General features: G+C 40.2%; 1 protein-coding gene and 1 long non-coding RNA gene across 2 annotated transcripts in view; one reads left to right on the forward strand and one right to left on the reverse strand.

Annotated features, from left to right (window-relative positions):
• The window catches only part of LOC142415692 (uncharacterized), a 33,728-nt gene extending 21,255 nt beyond the window's left edge, over positions 1–12,473 (forward strand). Inside the window, exon 3 of the long non-coding RNA XR_012777511.1 lies at positions 12,209–12,473. This is a non-coding gene — a long non-coding RNA (uncharacterized LOC142415692). The remainder of the gene's footprint in view (positions 1–12,208) is intronic.
• Positions 1,838–19,755, reverse strand: RUVBL1 (RuvB like AAA ATPase 1). The gene is made up of 11 exons (XM_075514336.1): positions 19,530–19,755; positions 18,727–18,813; positions 17,967–18,099; positions 13,860–14,011; positions 12,467–12,556; positions 11,468–11,617; positions 10,002–10,065; positions 8,619–8,817; positions 6,487–6,589; positions 3,144–3,235; positions 1,838–2,828 (listed from the first exon to the last, which is right to left on the reverse strand). The coding sequence occupies exons 1-11, from the start codon at positions 19,668–19,670 to the stop codon at positions 2,669–2,671; spliced, it is 1,371 nt and encodes a 456-aa protein (XP_075370451.1). The 5' UTR covers positions 19,671–19,755; the 3' UTR covers positions 1,838–2,668.
• Between the last annotated feature and the right edge of the window lie 897 nt (positions 19,756–20,652).

Genomic DNA, 20,652 nt, shown 5'->3' on the forward strand with positions numbered 1-20,652 from the left:
AAACAAGAGTTTCTGCCCTCTCCTGCCCCTGGTAGGCAGCGGGAACAGCGGTCTGAAGATTTCAGTATTCCAGCAGGCACCACCCTTCGCTGCCCCAGTCGGTCTTTAGCTGCTGTGTGAACAGAGCCGAATTTATCAGTAAAAAGCCAATGCCATCAAGCGTCGATTGGGACTTTGAACAGCTCTGGCATTCAGAATTATTTAGGGCTTATTCAAACTTCTTTCTAAATTGATCAGTTAGATCTTTCAGAAAACTCAAAGAAAAATGGTACTTAGATTCTTAAACAACGACATTCATCATTGCCAAGAAGGACTTTCAAACTGCAACAGGAAAAAAAAGGGTTCCACTTTGACCATGCAGCAGCTTAATTCACCGGCTGGCTCTGCATCGTGCCATAGCACTGACACAGAATGTGCCATCCTGCCGCAGTAAAAAGAGATTTTAGAAGCGCTGCGAAAATGAGTCTGATGGTGTAGTTGCAATCTTTATTCATTTGGAGTCCGTGAGAGAGAGGGGTTTGAGGTTTGAAAGCAGGATTGCTCCTTGGCCAACAATATTCACAGATAAACCAAAAATCATTCATTAAATATCTCTGTCACTGTTTAGTTGCAGATGTAGAGAAAGGAGTAGATAGATTATTTGAAGTACAAAAGCTAATTAGGGTTGGCTGACAGAATTTTACTTTGAAGAATGGGACAGGTTTTTACATGACTGAGATGGTAGAATGTGATCAAAACATTATTAAATCCAAACCATCCAGCTTCCTTCCAGCTCTGCTTGCTTTTTTCTCCCCTCAGCAGTCTCTGCTGTCCAGTCCACCTTTTTTGGAGTGCAAAAATCATTAGCAATTTCCACAAACAGCACTTCAGCACAAGGAAGAGACAAGCCTCTAGAGCGTGCGGGGGGAGGACAGAGGTTTTTAGCAGCTGGATTCCTTCCCCAAAAAGACAATGACTGAGCTTATGCATTAGTTTTAGAAGTCAGAATTCTACGATTTCACAAGGAAGGTTTGTTGCATTGGATACATAGCAATTAAGCCATGTGAATGTATTTTATAGAAACAGGCATGCTATGGCTCTGCGATCATTTTAGCTTCTCTAACTACCAGGAACTCTTAAAAAGAAAACCTCTTAGGAAAGCAAAATGAGTAACAGAGGTGCTTTTTACCCTTTTTTTTTTTTTTTTTTAAAAAAAGAAAGGCAATTTCCAGTGTCTGCCTAATGTAATACTGCTGTGATTCCCCCCGTGTGAGGAACTGCTGCCTTTCTGTGAAGGATTCATAGAAGGCTTAGCAGCTGTCTGTGTGGTACTTGTCAGAAAGCTGCTCATTTAGGAACGTGGATTAAAGTTTTTGATGATCTAAAAGTATTAATTGAAAACTTATCTCCTCCACTTTGCAGCTGCTAAAAAGAGTATTTAAAACTGGGCTCCTGTGACAAGTTATTAGTTCTTCCCTTCCCACCCTACCCCAAGAACTACGCTTATTTCAGTAAGTGTACATGAAGTGTTTGAAATCACTAAAGGTTGTAATAAGGATGTGAGGTTAGTCACTTTCTAAAGCTACATTTTTTTCCTGGTTCATCCATCTACATGGTTACATAGATTTGTATTTCAGCGTTACAAGGATCTTAATCTTTAACTCTTTCATCCTCAGAGTGCTGTGAAGCAATCAAGTATCCATGCTTTACAAAACACGGAAGCATACTTTGTGAACAAGAGACTAAGGCTAAGTTCATACAAAGTCCATGCAGAGCAGGATTTCAAACCTTAATCATTGGGTTAGTCTTTTCACTATCGTTCTGCTAACTTTCATTTTTAGGTATGAAAAGTAATATACTTTTAGTTTGCAATTTTTTTCTGATCCTGGGTGATCAAGAAAGTGTGGACAGAACATAGTGAAAAAACAGCTAACCATGATGGAAAGCAATTTTTATTTAATCTGCTTTAAGAAAACACAAAGAAAGGATAAGTTACTCTGAAAGAAAGACTTTAACTAGGGCCAAGATAATTACTATTATGATTTCTGCATTCTCCAAAGAAGTCTTCAGAAAATAAAATCCAAGACCTACAAAAGAGTAAACACTTTAAAAAGGTCCCATTACTATTTCTTTCCTTTGCTGTGGATCTATTTTTGTGTTACCAATCCATTTTACTCCTATTTGGCTGTGTCAATTCCAACTTATTTTGCCTGTTTCTTTAGGGAGGTCAACACTCAGGGCAAACGTGCAAGCTTCCAATATTCTTGAAATATTTTATTATAAAGCACTTCAGACAAACTTTGATTCAAAAAAAAAAAGTTCTCATCTGTAAAAGGAAACTATTTTAAAACAACATTCATAAAGAAAATAGACTGTTCTTAAGCATCAACTTCAGTTAGAGCTCTTCTGTAATGAAATCTAAAGACAAAACCGATGGGTCAAGAGCTATTCATTTTGTATATATACTCATAAAAGGGAGACTAAGATGTTACACAGACATCACGGAGCATCTTATTGTCGATAATGAAATAGGAACACTTGATAGTTAATTCTGGCCTGACAAAGCAGTCCAACGTTTAAATATTTTTCAGTCCCAAAAGAGACAAAGCATTAACATTTCTCATTCAATAATTAAGCCAGCCCTGGGTGTAAGGGTTAAAGCCACTTCAAAGCATCTAACATAAGCTCTTCATTTCATGTACTTCTCCTGTTGATCAGCCAAGATTTTTGCTGAGGATTTGGCATCATAGAAAAGTTCATTTATTTCTTCAATATGCTCTTTCTCAATGCTGTCTTTCCCATTAATCTTGGCAAGCAGGTTAGCTGGGGTCAGTAACTGCACAGCGTACCTGTGATCAAACAGAGATGGGGGAAGAATTACAATCCAGCGCATCCCCGTGAACTGACTACGTGTAGGGGTGGGAGATTGTTAGGAAACACACAGCTCTACCAGCAGTATAAAAAAGTCCGCAAGACCCTCCAGCACGTACATTCCTTAAAGGAGGAAAGAGGAGGATTACCACTCTTTCTTAACGTTAGCACTGTTCTTAATAGACCACATTATCGTATGCGGGGGGAGCTGTCTCACTTCCCAGAGCGAGTTATCCTGCAGTGTTTTTAGACCCAGTTATACTGAAAGGAAAAGCCAACTGTGCTCAACTTACCTTAAGGTTGTCTTGGTACCAATTTCCCCTAAATGGTTTAGAGCTTCTTCACTAATATTAATTCCTTCTGTCTGAGCACGAAGTTTTATGATCTGTTGGGATGAATGAGTACGTGAGGCACCAGCCCGAACAATTAGCATGCTATACTACTTAGCTTAGTATCTGGAAACTCTGTCAGCTTAGAGACGAGACACGCTATAAAACAAGATGGAGCAGAGTTATCCTCGTGTAACTTACCACTCAACTAGAATTTGTAGAATTCTAAGTCTTTCAATAGGCAAATGTTGAAAAACATGAAAAACTGATGTTTTTCAACTAATGTTGACGAAGGTCCTTAACAGGACCTTCGTTGTTAGTTTTCAACTAATGTTGAAAAACTGATTATCACAAAAGGCAGGTAAGGTGACACGTCTGGACTACTAACCCCTCACGGTAATTCTGCATGGTTAGCAAAGTATATCTACTAATGAGGAGCAGCATATGAGAACTTGTACAAGAAAGCAGAAAGCAGAAAAAAGTATGCAGGAAGTGACAGCTGGAGTCTTGTGGACAGCTACACCAGATAGTTACTAAATTTTGCAGTGTATCATTGCTGCTATACAGCGGAGCCCTCCAAAAAGCCCTACAGAAAGCTACGCCCTTTCCTTAGCAGCTCACAACACACTTTTTATTCAACTGACAAGAAGATAGTAAAATAAATCAAAAAGTTACTTTCTACGATTCACCTATTCCTGCAAGAAGAAAAAAAATCACTAAGAAGAATCTAATCTTTCAAGAACAGTCTCAGGCTTGTACCAGTTTGAAGATCTTTACAAAGTTGGAGAGCAAGATATCACTAATAAGCCTGAGCATATAAAGCTGTAACAAAAGTGGCACAAGTCTCTCGGTAGTCCGTATTGCCAGCTGAGTGATAAGGGGCAGACTGGATAATGATGTTGTGTTGTAGTGCTGAGATAACTCTGGAACTGCAAGCCTCATATAATACAGGTATTTTTCACTTTGGCAGCTTTGTAAACAAGATATCAAGAAGCACTCGTTTAAATTAAAGCCATAAAAATGCGCTAGGGGAGTCAGGGTAGGGAACAGAGTAAAAGAGAGGGGCTTGAAATGGCAGGAAGTTGTGCTGAGATATTAATACCAACCATTGGCAATGCTGCTGCAAATTGCGGTTTTAAATTGAAGATTTTTTTCTATCTTTTAGATTGCTCAAACATCACTTTCTATTCATTCAAATACTGCTACTTTACTCTTCCCCTTCTAGAAACAGGGTACCTTGAATGCCACATCTTTAACAAATTTTTTAAAATAACTTTTTATCTAGCAACTTGGTAGAACCTTACTGAAGGATCGGGGCCCAAGCCATTAACCCAGCAAATAAGTTGCTATGAAATAGGAAAAGAAGCGTTTATCAGGTAAAACACATTAGGAACAATAGCCTCTACTATCTAACAGCGGGCACATATGCAAAGAAGTTTGATTACAACAATCCCTGACTAGAATATGCATAAAAGTGAATTTTCTCCCTATTCTGGTTGCACTAAGGTAACTGTGGGTCTTGCCCTCAAAGCAGAGCTACACAATGGGATTTCTACTTTATCAACCCAGAGGGAAATATTTTGAACTGGTTATGAACAAACTTTCAGTAGATAAATGGACAACTCTTGTGCTGATAAATCAATTGTGAAAGGCCAAGGCAAAGAGTCTCACACAGAAACATCAGCAGAGAAAGCTTCTTCCTAGCATGAAAGAAAAATGGGAGCAAAAATAGAGAAATCAGTTATAGACGTCTTATTTTTAAGCCCGCTTAACTGTATTTAGTTAGAAACCAAAGTTCAGTGTAACAGCTCCTCCTCTTCTCCCAAGAAAAGTCGTCATTCAAAAGCCTTAATTTAAGGGAAGATGAGATTATCGGACTATGGGAACATGATTTATGGGACATAAAGTCTGGACTCTATTTTTAGCTTTAGGAAATGTTACTGTAAACGCTTCCTTTCCTTCACCCCTGGGGAGAGTGGAAATCGCAGCAGTTAGCCAGCTCTTCTGAAAATCAACAGTTCAGAACTGAGCTCTGTAACGGGGTAATATCTGCATGGTAATACAGCACACTAGGCAGGTATTACATATAGCAACCTTGACAAAAAGTAACTCAGCGTACGTACTCCTACAAACTACACAAACTACTCCTACTCACTACACAAAATTCACGTACGGGATAGGGAAGTCCAGACAACAGTCTTTAACATCTCCAGACTGAGTAAAAGTCACGCTTTAAAGTTTGTTTTGTATACAGACAAAACATAATCGTATTATTAAATCACCAGGCTGCTTCTACTGTAATCTATACCGTAATGCTTTAAAAGTGTCCTTTTAGGCACAAAAAAATCATCCTGAGAATGGCTCACGACAGCCATATGCAAAAAGCTCCTCAAACCAAGTGAAATGAAGCTTTGCCTCTGCGTTTATATTCGATAAATGCCTCGGCTTCACCTTGGCACGTATCCAGCAGCAGGAGACTATTATCTCGTGACAACGCTCTCCTCCGTTGACACTATCTCTTAAATAATACAAAGAATTGACACGATAAACCATAATGTCTTCTGCATTGTGTCACTTCACAGCATTGAGACGCTAATGAGGGGGATCTTTGACACGAAGCATCATAACGGCACCCAAGCATTATAATCGATACACAATACATTGTGATGGCCCCACAGGAAAAGTTTCAGGCGTTCAGAAGCATATCTCCGCAACGCTTATTGTGCTTACATTTCCAAACTTGACTAGGAGCATGAAAACCCTCCCAGTTTCAGGAGACAGTCCTAGTAGGTTAAAGCTATAGTACAGGGCACAGAGGCAAAAATGCAGCGCGTGAAGATGCGTTCCTCAATCCCTCTCATCTCTTACGTGGAGGAACAGCCTGAGGTCTGGAAGCAAAGGTCCCAAAACGTGACACTTCAACTCATACCAACTGAAAAAGCACTACCTGCTGGAACCTGCAAACTCCATGGAAAGCACATCTGTGCAAGAGAGAAGGTCAGCTAACGATTCATGCTACTTCATGCAAGTGAGCTGTCACTTTCAGCTCCAGAGATGCTTACCAATACAACTCATCAGTGGGTGGAAATCAGACAGAGAAACTGCATGCACAATTTTAACTGGCTTACTGTAAATGGTTACCAAAGCAAGCATGCATTTAGGAAGTGGTAAGCTTTCTGGCACAAACCCTGGTGACCAAAGTGTCAAACAGCTCTATAGTAACAGAATATACAGAGACATAGCAGTCATCCCAATGGACTAGAACTCCAGGGACTTTTTAGAATTTCTCTTAAAATGCTGTGCGTACCTGCTTCATTTCTTGGGGTGTATACAGCATGGTTCGGATAATCATCACTCTATCCAGCAGGTCCAGTGGTATTCCATGAGGAGACACCACATCCTCTGTGCCTCTAGAGGAGAAATCAAACAGAAAGAGATCAGATACTACTCTGAGTTCAGTACATGGATTTTACTAAAATCAGTTGTAAATGACTGCACATCTACTAGTTTACAATTCTCGCGTCTTCCCATAGAGACACCCTCCCCAGACAGAGAAAGGAAACATTCTAGTCTGAAGTTGATACTGGACAGCCCGAGGGAAACAAATCCTGTTTCTGGAGCTCTTAAACATGCCACTCAAAAATACTTAGAGGTGGTGCTTTCCTTCATGTTTCCCTGCATTGTATCTTACGATACAGTCTTATTTAATGTTCCAAAGTATCTTCCAGCGAGGAACAAATCATTCTAAGTTGTCTAGCAGTATTGGTAGAAATTACGTACGCTATCGTCTATTTGGAGAACATCCCCTCTTGCCAAATAAGCCATTACTCTGTTCAATCCTTCCCCCAGTCCTTTCAGTGACTACTGCAGTGGTTTACATTCCATGCTTGCAATCCAGTAAATTGAGAAGTGGAGGTCTGTGCATGAAGGATAGAGCAGGATCTAGACCCCAACCATTTTATTTGTTTGATGTACAACACCCAACAGCAAAGGCTGCAGACATATCTACTCTTGGTTTTCCAAGACCACCACAATTTGCTGTGAAGTCAAGAGTGAAAGATATCCAGATTTCATGAGATCTATAGAGATTGCAGGTAAAAACAGTAAAGTGCTAATAAAGAACTACATTTCTAAGTTCAGTGCTAGTATTCAGGCACTGCAGCCTTGGCCATGGTCCTCCTTGGGAAGTGAATCAAAATGCCCTGCAATCATCTGCTGTACTCTTGAGTAGATGGTGTGCTCTCCTCTGAAGTGATTCCTTCTCTTCTGAGGTTACAGAATCAACTACACTATACAATTAATTTTTCCCCAACCCTTTTAAGAGCACTCAGCAGGCAAATCAGAGCATCGCTAACTACCTGAGACAGTAGTATACAGTTAAGAGCTTGCTTTTAAGGACTTAATTTAGCAACATTAGATACAACTATTCTATGGAAATCTTCCTTTCTTAAATCACAGTTTTTTCATAACAAGATCTGCAGTGAATCCACACTGACAGATCTCTATTTGCTCTACTTTTACAAGACAGCCTTCTTATGCCTTTGCAAAGAGAGTGCTGCAATGTGTACCTTAAACATTTTTAAAGGGCTTATCACCTTAACTTCTAAGCAATGCAAGCAGAGAAAGATTAATACCAGATGAGCCACTAAGAGGGAAAGGACTAGCTGGTTACACAGCTGAATTAAATCAATTTAAAGAGTAGCAATCATTGCTAATGACAGCTTGTTTAGACATAATTAGACCTAGACCACAAATTAGCAGTAGAACTTAAGGAAGAATCTGAAAGAGGAGAGCACTTTTACTGAACATGCAAAGAATGCATTGTGTGGGTGCAAAATATTGAAGTGGAGGCACGAACTGGAGTGGAGATGAAAAACAAGTTAGTTGGCAAGACCAAAGACTCACAAAAAGCCAGACCAACGTAGCTGGAAATAACAAAGGGTAGGGAGAGGCTGAACTGTGACATGCTTTAACAGTAAGAACAGGAAGCTTAAGTCTGATGCAATGAGGATAGCAAACAGCAAAACGATCCAGAAGAAACAAGAAACTGTGATATTAGAGGTTTGTAGCCCTGGTGCTTTTGATGTCCCTAATGTGCAAGCAACAGATGTGTTGAGGTATCCAATGAGAACGGTAACTGTTACAGATCACCCAGGAAATAAGACAATTCAGAAGCTGTTAGAGAAAGAGGGATGTGTCAGTGGAAATAAAAGGAGGAATTCCATTCTGCTTTAACTCAGTCAGCCTGGCATTAAATGCCTGTCCCATCCTGAAGCTCACAAGCAGTTCTTGAGCACTGATGCAGCTTGTAACCCAGGGACTATCACAGATGTCAGTATCAGAGACAAAAGCCTTCAAAGATTATAACTCTGCTGATACAGCTAATTCCAAGGTTTATGGACCAGTGCAAACTGGAAAATTCAACTTTATACATCATACCTGATAACACAGTTTCCTCGATTGGAAGCAAAGATGACAATGGGGGAAATAGAAGACTCCAGTGCTCGGTGCAGGTATGTGAAACATTCAATATCCAGCATGTGAACTTCATCTACAAAGAGTACACCTGGGACTAGCTCTGCGATGCCTTGATCGATGTATTTATTTACCACCTTATTTATCTCTCCTCGAAGTTTGTCTGAGAACAAAAAGAAACTGTTAGTTGTTGTGCTAGTGAACTATAGGTCTGTATGAAAGACTTAAAGCAAGTAAAATTCTCCTTGAATTTTTTCATGGTTTGGTATCTTACCGCCACAGGGAAAAACCTCTAAAATGACACTAAAAATATATGGCATTCCCTACTGTATTGGGGAGACAGCTGTGCAGCAAAATATTTCTAAACTGAACTCCTAGCACTTAACTGAGGTAGTCTGTCCCCTCACGTGGCTTGTGAAAAACTACGATTTTTGTGGGTTTGGGGAGTTTGGCGGGGACAGGGGGCGAAGTCAATCAAACCTCAGTTTAAAACATTAAACTTTACAAAGTTTCCAAGCATGGCTGAAAAGAACATCACTGAAAGAACAAAATATTGCTACTGTATTTCAGCAAAGAAGTTGTGTTTAACCACAACAAAAAATAGGGCTATATAAATTTCTGTGAACATATGGATCTCAAAGCTATGCAAGATGTTACATCGATAAATCTGACATTAGAATAAGCAAAGTGACCTCTGGAACAGACAAAATACTTCAAAAGACGGCCATTCAAGTTAGGTACTGAAACAGACTTTGATCTAAATTTAGATAGTCACTTACTGAAACATCATTTCTTTCAAAGCAAAAAGGAGAATAGATCTTTCTGTAGATTTTTTTTTTCCTCCAATGATGTGTAGGTAGGAAGGGCAGCAGTGCACTTAGAGCACTGGGGTTAGAATCTTTAGAAGCCATTTTTCTACTCCACAGAAATTCAGTACGATTGCTTCACATAAGCATGCATCCTAACAATGCTTTTTAGATTTTTGTTGTTGTTGTTCAGTTTGGCTCTTTGTCAAAGTGTGAACCTCACACCTTCTGGGCAGGAGTGTTTTGAGAAAGGGGGATGGCACTAGCATTCTAACCTCTTTCTCCCCAGGAAGATAGGTGCAGAGTAGAGTACATATTTTATCACTCTATGTGTGAACCAATAACATGTTGTACTGTTTTCAGCCATTGCAATCAAGCCATTGCAGCTGTATCACTGCTTTTTGAAATCTGAATATTTATGAATAAATATTACACAGGCATTCATTTAGAGATGGTGCATGAATAACCCTATTTTTAATCCTTTTCTAACTGGCAAACTTATAGCTTATATTGATCTAAAAACACCATGCAGGATTCATACCCGTAATTTCAGTTTTCTTAGGCTTCATCAATTGTCCCATCATAGAAAGGATGTCTTGCCCACCCTAGGAAATGAAAGTTACAGATCAGCTATGAGGTCTCGTAGTGAACACACACCACGAGAATTTTATAAATCAGGAATTGGTTAAAGAAGTTGTTTCTTGCAGTTAACTTGCTATTTTGTATCAGCAGTGGTTGATAATCTGTCAAAGGTTAGGTCACTTCACTGCAGCAGTATTCTAAACATAATCAGTCAGCTACCTCCTCACCCTTTCTTTAGCCTTGTTCCTTTGGAAAACATTAAAAAAAAAATTGAGATATCCTCTTTCAAAAAAAAAAATGGTCACAGAGAAGCTCATAAGGATGAAAATTGTCAGGGAACACAGAGACTTGGATTGCCTGTGTGCACAGTAGGCGTTCAACCTGTAAACACAGGAACAATTAGGCTGAGTTTCAAGAGTTTTGAACACCTTGATTTTTATCATGCAAATGATTTTGTGTGAAAAAGGATGTTTATTTTGAAATGGAGTAGGTTAAGGGCTTGTAGTATCATTCTGTAGGGATGTCAGCATTTAAACAAAGATACTGTATTGTTAGTGGCTTTTGTTTAGGACATAGATGGAATTCCCTCAATATGGGGTTTATGTTAAGCTACAGCAAGGAGTAATTCTCCTGTTTTCAATTTTTTGCTGCAATATGTTCAGAGCTCTACTGAAAGTCACAAGGAAATTTAACAAGAGGTTATGAAACATTTCTGAAGGAAGCAGGGACATCAACAGAATCCACAGCAGTCAAAAACACTTAATGACCTTTTATCATAGTGCTTGCAGTTTCCATTTCATGGCTACAAAACTATAAACACAGAGCAGAATAAATTAATCTGTATTCAGAACTTCCAATAAATAAAATGATGCAGATACGGCTGCTGCTACCTCACATCTGTAGGCAACTTTCCTGCTGGAGAGAAAGCAATAATCTCTTTTCCTGGTCAAGAGCAGCAGCCCACACTGCTCTCTTTCTGCAGGGGATGGGGCACAGTGGTGGAGTGGAGGGGAGAGCTAGGTCTACATTATGCATTAACTGTGAAGGTTAATATATCCATGAAGGTTAATATATCCCAAATATCCATGTGGAAGCTCCGCTATGGCTGTAAGGCTGTTCTCTGTAGTGTTAGGAAATGTACTCTGATAAATATTCCATGACCAGGTGCATGAATCCTAACTTAGCAACTGCCTCTTTAACCTGTACGGCAGGGGCACGGAGGTAGCCAACTGCAGCACGACCTCCCTCCGGAGAGGAGAGGTAGACTGGCCTTCACAGTGTAACACCTACTGCTTTTCCTATAGGGGAATCTTTGAGGGTGATTTAGGACAGCTCAACTTGCTACATCTCCTTGATTATTCTAGTAACTATCACATCTATGTCAAATAATTTTTCTGTAAAGACTTCATCAGTGGAGTCAGATACCTGAGGTCGAGCATTGGCCACATCCAAGTCATGCAGGGTGACATCCTGAATAATTTCCTTTTTCTTGTGCACATCACCCTTTGGCAAGGGAACATACTCTTCAGCTTCAAGGTCAAATTCTGTAGCATAGATATCACACCTGCCTTGCCTCTGAGAAAAAGCAAAGAAGAGAAACCCAGGTATAGAATTAGATTCAGTGCCAAAACCTTGAGTGACACCAACTTGATAAAGATAAAGGGCTTGGTTCACAATTCCAGTCCTGACAAGCTTCAGCTGACAATTCAGACACCCCACTCCCTGCTTAGCAACAGGCATACCCTATCTACTGATCAAAGCTCAAAAACTCTGCTGAAAAACACCTGATATTTTCAGTGGTAAGAATATTCCACTCCTCTCTCCCCTTCTTTTAGCCATATGCAATTCTTGCTAAAGGACAAATGCAGCAGATTAAGTAGAGATTGGGAGAACTGTTCAAGACTCCTTTGTAGGTGGGTGATTTATTATATGATACAAAATATTATGCTCATCCATTAAACAGCAAGTATCGCTGTACACTACTTTCTAAATCAGATATGAAAAGAATGCTAACTAATGCAGTATTCCCTTCTACATGTATATATCTTGTGGAGAAAATACCAGAGCGATAAAAGAAAGATTAAATACACTGCACATGTCAGCCTGAAAATGACTAAAGTTGCTTGGTTTTTCCCCCCTTCCCGTAACGATGTCTTGATCTTACAGGAAAGAAAACTCATCCAGACAGCATCAGTGATAGCTTCCTTGCCAGATGACCTTAACTGTGAACCAGATGACCACCTTCTTTCAGTGCAAGAGAGCATTTTCTCTCCAGATAAGGAACACACTGGGCTCTTTTTAAAACTTCCATGTAACCATTTCATATCAGCTAAGGTTAATAAATCGGAGAGCCTTCTGACAAAGGCAGAGAAAGGTCTACAAAAATACATACACCTGCATGAAAGTGCAGAACTTTTCTTTTACCTTGACGGCTCCGCTGTTTGCTTCAATATAAATAACGTCACCAGTTTCCACTCTCTCCTTCTGCAAGCTTTCAAATATGCTTGGGTCCAGCTGGAGACAAGCGAACATCACAGTTGGTCAAAACAGTTCCATATTGTTATGGTAATCAAGGAAGAGAAATTTAGTCTAAAGCTCACTCCCACCAGACAAAATTAAACTGCAACTCCCCCCAACAATACCTCTAGGATTTTATAAAACTGTAACACTTGGAGTAGTGATAGAGAATAAATCTGAAAGAACATGCACAGAACTTACTTTCTTACAAAAAAAAAAAAAATCTGCTATCTGAAGGAAGTGATGGTAAGGGCCAGAAACAATGATACCAGTTACTATCACAAAGTATGACTTTGTGTAATGTGGTAATATATTTATACCTAGGATGCAGCACTTCTCTTGCTTTCTAACAAAACTTTTATAAAAAATCTGGCTATAGCACTGGATTATGCTACCTGATTTCTTGAATCTGTATCCTCTGTGGAGCTGTGTGAGGGAGAGTGAGTGTGGAATACGTTAAATGCTTTTGTTTCTCTCAGTACATGTTTATTCACTTTTGCTCTGCATTTTCTTGTTTTCAGAGTGAACAAATGAAAGATGGTTCTTAACAACAGAGACAGCTTTCAGTTCTCTCATACTCTAACTGACAGGGAAATTGAACAACATGGACAGAGACTTGTACAAGAAAACAAAGGGAAAGTGGGTCTGAGCTGGCAACACACCAGCTCAATTTCCAGTTCAAATCAAATATTCACTAGAGTATACCTCCCCATCTAGAAAGAAGGGATGTGACAGAAAGAACAATTTATACTTCAGCAGGCAAGATTTCCCAAAACCATCCTCAAAAATTCAGTTGAGACTCAGGAAAACAAAACCAAACAAGATCTTTTTCGTATGTTTGTTATCATGAGCATGAATTTATAGCCAGGGTCAGTGTGAGCGTATCACGGACTGAGACAGATCATAGTTCAGATTCCCAATTCAGCCCATTTTTCTGTGGTACTGGTAATGCTGCAAAACTGCATCAGGATCTGATTAAACTCTCCTTTAACTCATTGAAGACATACAAGTGTGTGCTGCCAAACAGAAAAATAACAGGGGCTGCTAACTGAGCAATGGGTTTATCCCCAATTTCAGTTAGTAGGAGACACGACTAACTTCTAAATATTCTACAGAAAGCAGATTATCCTACTCCTGAGCATGTATGTTTAAGTTGTCTAGCAAAAGAAAACAGCCTCCTGACATCCCCACTCTACAGAGATGGGGATCAAGAGCTTGAAATGGAAATAAAGTAGTGCTAAAAATAGAAGATGCAGACCTGAAATACTTAAGGAAATTTTTGAGACTCTACCATACGTACCTTCAACTGTTTGGTTCCCTTTGCAGTTTTGAGCCCTATAATTACGTGGCTGATGGTTTTGCCATACCCCCCCATAGGATTTTCAGTCTCACATGGAGTTAGTTCTGTGACCTCTCCTTCGTAAACCTCCTTGGTCTCTTTAATCCTCAACCCTGCAAGAAATCGTTTAGAATAGTTTCAGGACACAAATCAACGGCCATATACACTCAGGAGTCAGCTGCATTACTGCCAACAGACTGTAACATATTATCAGGCTGCATTACATTTAATGGTAATTTTTTACTTTCAAAAGTAGAAAGATCAATTATTGTTCTCTTCTTCAATATTAAGTGAGAATATTCATCCTGTGTCATCAGAGCCGAAGTTCAGCCCAAGTTCTGACCTGCAAAGCAGTTTATTAAACCCTAAGAAGTTATTTTCTTTCTGACTGTTATTATTAGCTCTTGAAGCAAAAGTCAGTATCCTCTCTCTTTTCACTCCCCCAAAGAGAGGATTTGCTTGATTTGTTCCCCTATGCTAAAGTCAGAGAAACAGTTCATCTTCTGAAACTAAAGATCAGTGACACTAACTGCGAGTTTTACACAATTTTTGTACCATCAGAAAAGCCCTGCAAAGTAAGGAAAAAGACAGGAGGAAAAAAGTAACTACATTAAAAACTTTAAATTTTAGCAACCGAGTGAAAAATAACATAAATTGATTTAACAGGTATTGTGTTAGAACCACATAAAATTAAGAAATGGTTAATGTATCATTTAAAATATTTTTCAAGTTAATAGCAAAAGGTGAGCTAGATAAAATTTAGCAGAATCTGCTATAATGCAAATTTAAAACTATTTCAAAATAGCTGACAATGACATCCTTACTTTGTTGGTTTTCAGACAGTTGAGCAATCATCACAGTATCTGGGTATATTCTATTCTAGTCACAACTATTGTAATTAACGAAGTTATTTTAAATTGATGAATAATATAGAGCTGAAGAGTTTTACGGTTAGACTGTTCCAAAGAAAAACCACTATCGTCACCACCACCACCACTACAATTATGCAGACGTTCTAACTACATAAAAGTTCAAAGAACCCACATCTGAAGAGACTCTATAAAGTATTTTATGAGACACACATGCCATACCAAAAATAATGAATGGGCTGTAACAAGATATAAGGAAGTCATCCTGCCCAGTCTGAGGCTATTAGGACTTTATAAAACTTTCCTTGTTCCATAACTTTTCATTTTGCTTTGAAATAGATCAGACACTTCACCAGTAATCTTGAGTTGATGATAGGGAAATACAAAGAACTGACAAATATGAGTCTGTCTCCCTCTACTGGACCCGAATTAAGACTAGGATTTGAAATGTGAGAAATAGGTTAATTGTGGATAACATGATAATTTCTTGGCAAGAAATGTTTGCTTTCTCTCATTTAGCACAGCATAAAAAGTTAATTTAAGTAGGTTTTTAAAATGTTTTTCAGGTATGCCAAAACATCAGACAAAAAAAATTAACGAACCTTTGAGTTATAAAACTGACCTAGACAAGGCTGCATCACATAGGCTACATATGCAAGGAATGTGAAGCAATATGGGAACTGCTGGCACTGAGAAGCAGACATTCACAGGTTTGTTTTTCCTTTTTGTTTTGTTTTTAAACTTTCAGCACAAGCTCTATTCCGCTCTGAAAAACTGGGCGCCCATTTGTGTTTGGGGTCTATTTTGTATGCTGCTAAAGCACACCTTCCAGTTTCATTTAATCTGAAGAGAATCCAATTCACATGCTCAGAGCCTGCTCCACAACGTAAACCAAAGCCGAGTCGGTGAGGACAACCTAGAGATTTGCTTCAAAAGCATGCCTCTAGCCTAAACTAATGTGCTCATATAGATGTGTCTATAGAAAATATTTACACTTGAACATGATGCTTTCAACTTGCTGCTGATTATCCTTTGTTTTCAAATGAATCTGCATGTATCAACTACGAACTTCATTCTCAAAAGAGCTCTAACTCAGAGACACTTCCTACTTACAAATCAGAGGCACGAGTCTAAGAAGGGACTTGTGGGCTATTTCATGTGTTGGTTCAATAATGCTATATGGAGTTAAATAGTGCTTGTTTGATTTACTGGCAGTTACAATTTGGAGACACAGGGAACACATATGCTATTTAAGTGGCTATTCCAGTAGTTATTTTTTACTGCAACTGAGCTCTAACATTAGCTACTGCCATCATCCTTGCCAGCTGCTAATAAGCTCTATACAGGATTAATCTCTCTCAGCTGAAGTTTTTTTAACCTGTACAATTCCATCTTCTCATTTCCCACTCTGTCCTTCTATGTTTCTTAGGTATTACAAACTCTCTACTATACCCCCAGCAGTACTTGGCCATGAGACTATGTCAAGCCTGTTATTAAAACACTCTCAACAATAAAAATTCTGTAAACTCAGTCATCCCAGTTTCCTTATACGGTGATGGGCGCAAACCAGTCAGACTCTGTTGTTTCCAAGAAAAAAAACCAAGGTAAAAAATTGATGTTAATATTCCTGATCATTTTTATAAACTGAGGTGGCTAAAACCTCTGAAAGTAAAATGCACAATATGAGCAATAGATGATGTGTACAGAACCTGCTAATAAGGAACGACACAACCCTCCCCCACCCCCCCAAAAAAAACCCCAAACCCAAAATGAATACTTTAGGTGCTCGTTGACATGTGAGCTGAAGCTTTTCTTGCACCCAGTCACAGCTGACATTGCACTGTGCATACAAAATAATTTTTTTAGAAACGTACCCTTGTAAATTATTTATTTACCAGGCAGGGAAGCTAAAACATAACTGAGATTTAAACAGGATTGGAAAATATTCCATTATGAGAAACAGTAGTTACTAGTCCTTTAAAATATTTCAGAGATTTTTTTTTTTTTACACTGATAATGAAAATATTCAATAAAGGTTGTGTTATGAAAATGTGACATGGAATTCAACAAAAAGGAATAAAAGAAGTTCCATCTTTCATTAACACCAATATTTGTTTAGAAGTGTCTCTCCATTGACGTTCAGGGAATGCAGGGAGCTAACAATGTAGCTGGCTGTTAAACCTGAGAGAGTTAAAATACCGCTATCTCTAGAAATGACAACACGGATGGCATAAGTTTCATCTCTTGGTTCAGGTTTCCAAATCTCTGACAGGGAACTTCATCACATCAAGGAAATATTGCAGACTACTCAGTCTCCGGCTTCCCTCCCCCAGGCCCTGCCAGATTCACGGTAACTAGAAGACCAGAGACTACTGAGAGTTGCTTTCTTATAAAAGTCAATGGAATACTTTTGTTTCATTGCAGAACTGAGAGACTTCTTCACCTTACTGCCACCGCGTACTTAGATGAAGTCCAAGGGGAAACATGGTAGAGAAACCAGGAAAATTAACTGTTAATATGTTCAGTACTAAAACCAGTTAGGCTATCTTTAGCCAATCCTCATACAAACAAGGGCCACTTCTAACTGCATTTATCAGCTGTCAGCAGCAATCATATAAGAGATTTTAGATACTCATTGAGGTTGTGTTGCAAATTTAACCAGTTTACATCAAGCTTGTAAAAGGACTCTAGAATTGAGGAAGACATTAAGCTGCAGTATTTATTTTGATGGCATGGAACTTTGTGTGCACTGGAATATTACGTCAGGCTAACACTGCTGTTTGGGAGTCCCTGATTAAGGCTGTTTGCTTAGTAGACTGAAATCACTAAAATAAAAAAGGAGAGAGCATTTTTCTGCCTACAAGTATTTCTGCTAATGTAAGAAACTAAAAATAATTTTTCTTTCGGCTTTATTCAGAGTCAGAGGCAAAACCAGGAGATGAACCTGGAGGATGAGAGGACAATTTGGGGAAGTAGAATAAACCATAATACAATAAGTAAATTGTGGTTTATAAACAGAAAACCTGACTCCACTAAGTGTGGAAGAGATTCACTAAATTAAGATCAGCACTGAAAAAAGAACATACAATAATCTGAAAACCACCATGACCACTGAAAAGTTTTTCCTTTTTACATAACTGGGTAAAAGCAAAATAAGTATCATGCAAATACTGAATTCTTCTGTTTTTCTGAAACTTACCAATTGCACGTCGAAAGTTTTCCATTAGAACTTCTGTTTTCTTGATCTCAGTGGAATAGACCTCACTTCCAACCATAGGACAAAAGGGAACTTTACTTCCCAGTTCCTGAGCAATAGCTAAAGCCAATGCAGTCTTAAAAAAAAAACAAAACCAAACCCCACACATTAATTTTTATGAGAATTAACACAGGATTCTTTCTGCACAAAGTTAACTTTCCTCATCGTATTGTCTTTCATATATCAACTATCAATTTAGTATTAAGACTATATTCTGACATATATTTCTCACATATAACAACCCTCCTCCCCCTGAAACATGTTAAGACACATATGAAGTGACTTTTATCAAAGACTTATAAAACACCTTAAAGAAACAATACTGGGCATTTGAATTTGACATCTGATATAGATGCAAAAAGCCTTAAATAGCATGGGAAAAAAAAAAGGCAAAAACTATTTAGGCTTTTAATATAAAACTAACTTCTAAGACTCTTCTTCAGAGACCATATTACCTATGTGTTTGGTAACCTACAAGAGGTGGTTTCACACTAACGATGCCTGAACACAGTGCTGGATACTGCCAGTGTTGATCATATGGCAAAAATCAAAATATAAAGCAGGAATCCATGTCAATACATTGATGAACAAAATTCCAGTAGATGAAAACATGTAACCACTACCCTAAAATGGTTGTGACAACAAATTAAAATAAAATAGATTTGGGAATGCTTTATTTCCTATCGAAAAAGAAAAATAGTACCTTGCCGGTTCCAGGAGGTCCTGCTAACAGCACAGCTCTGCCAGCCATTTTCTTGCTTTTGATTAGTTCCACTATAACCCCACAAGCCTATAAGTTAAATAAGTATTTACACTGTTAACACAAGTATTGCTAGAATATCTGTTGTTCCAATATTACTGAAAGTGCCTAGCAATACTAGGTTTTGTGAGCCCACTAAAAATAAAGAGGATTTCAATTTCATGCACACAAAAAGAGAGGCAAGATCAGAAAAAAAAACTACTTCCTACAATCATTTGACAGACATTAAAAAAAAAATCACAGACAACAAAACTCAGCCTAAGAGCACAGGCTCCCTTCCCCCTCCTGGACTTGCATACATATATAAACGTTTAAAAATAAAGCACGAAATGAATCTTTGACTTTCAGAACGACAGACCAGCTAAAGCGCCCGCCCAGGGCCAGACACCAGACTGAAACGGAAGCTCCAATCCCCACTCGCACCAAATCTCTTGACTTTTGGTAGGTTTCATTGCCTTCGATACCCCAATTTCTACGCCTAAAACCCGGGACACAATCACCTGCCCTTGCCGCCAGCTAACACAAAAAAGTAGCGGGGAAGGAACAGCCCCGATTACTCCCACCCCTTCTCACACAGCAGCAGAATACACGGAGGAGCCCACGCAGACTCTCACTCACTAACGTGACGTACAAAGACACCCTGCCCCCCGCGCCGCCCGGACACCCTGAGGCTTCCACCTCAACCGGGCTGGAGGCTGCGGAGCCCCGGGGAGCCTCGGCCGGGCCCTGCCGCCCCCCGCGCTCACCTCCCGCGCGTTCTCCTGCCCCACGAGCCCGGCCCCCGCCGGCTTGGCGGTGCCGCTCTCGTCCAGCCCCAGCCCCTTGACATGGCTGTGGGCGGCGATGCGCTGCGTCTTCGAGGTGCTCTTCACCTCCTCGATCTTCATGGCGGGGCAGGACCGTCCCCAACCGCCCGCGCTCGCCACACGCGGCCCGCGCGTTACCAAGGCTCCCGGCGCGCGGCCGCCTCCGCCCGCCCCGCCGCGCCATTGGCCCTTGTGGCGGCGCTCTCGATACTTATTGGACGCGGCGCATGCCTGTCACCGACAGGGAGTGCATTTTTTTAGGGTCCGTCCACCCATTTCCGTGTGCGACGCCTCCAGAGGGCCCGGCCGGGTGCGGGCACTGCCGAGGAGTTGGGCCGGGAGGAAGGGGTGGACAGGGGCCGAGAGAGGGCTTCGTGGGGAGGCGAGCACAGGCCCTCCCCGAGGGGAAAAGCAGCTTGTTCTTGCTCGGCAAGGTTTCTTGGCCCTAAATCTACATGAACACCTTCTGCCTTCACTGAATTTGGGGTTGGAGCCAGTGCTTCTCCCCACTGCAGGGGTGGAGGGAGCCCTGCGTGTCCCCTGGCGCAGTGGGGTGCTGGGTGCCCCTCTCCTGGGCTGCCCGGGGCCGGCTGGCAGTGGGCCGGAACCGAGAGCAATGCTTTCTGGAAAAGCTCTGCTGCGTTTAGCTTACAAAAGTAAGTTGAGGCTTTCCAAGGGTGTTTTCTAGATCTTTGTCAAAGAAGGAGTAAGGGTGATCTCTCACCTGCTCAGTGTCACTCACTAACTTTTAGCTTTCAGTGTAACCGTGAAATAATTCTATTCCATGTGTCCAAAGTCTTTATGTAAGCATCTGAGGCTTTAACGTTGTTAAACGTTACGCGTGATGGAGCCCTGCTTTCCTGGAGATGGCTGAACACCTGCCTGACCATGGGAAGGAGCGAATGAATTCCTTGCTTTGCTTTGCTTGCGTGCGCGGCTTTTGCTTTCCCTATTAAAACTGTTTTTATCTCAACCCTCAAGTTTTCTTACTTTTGCTCTTCCGGTTCTCTCCCCCATCCCACCGAGGGGGAGTGAGCGAGCGACTGCGTGGTGCTTAGTTGCC

This window comes from Mycteria americana, chromosome 11 (genome assembly GCF_035582795.1).
Source record: "Mycteria americana isolate JAX WOST 10 ecotype Jacksonville Zoo and Gardens chromosome 11, USCA_MyAme_1.0, whole genome shotgun sequence".
Classification (NCBI taxonomy): domain Eukaryota; kingdom Metazoa; phylum Chordata; class Aves; order Ciconiiformes; family Ciconiidae; genus Mycteria; species Mycteria americana.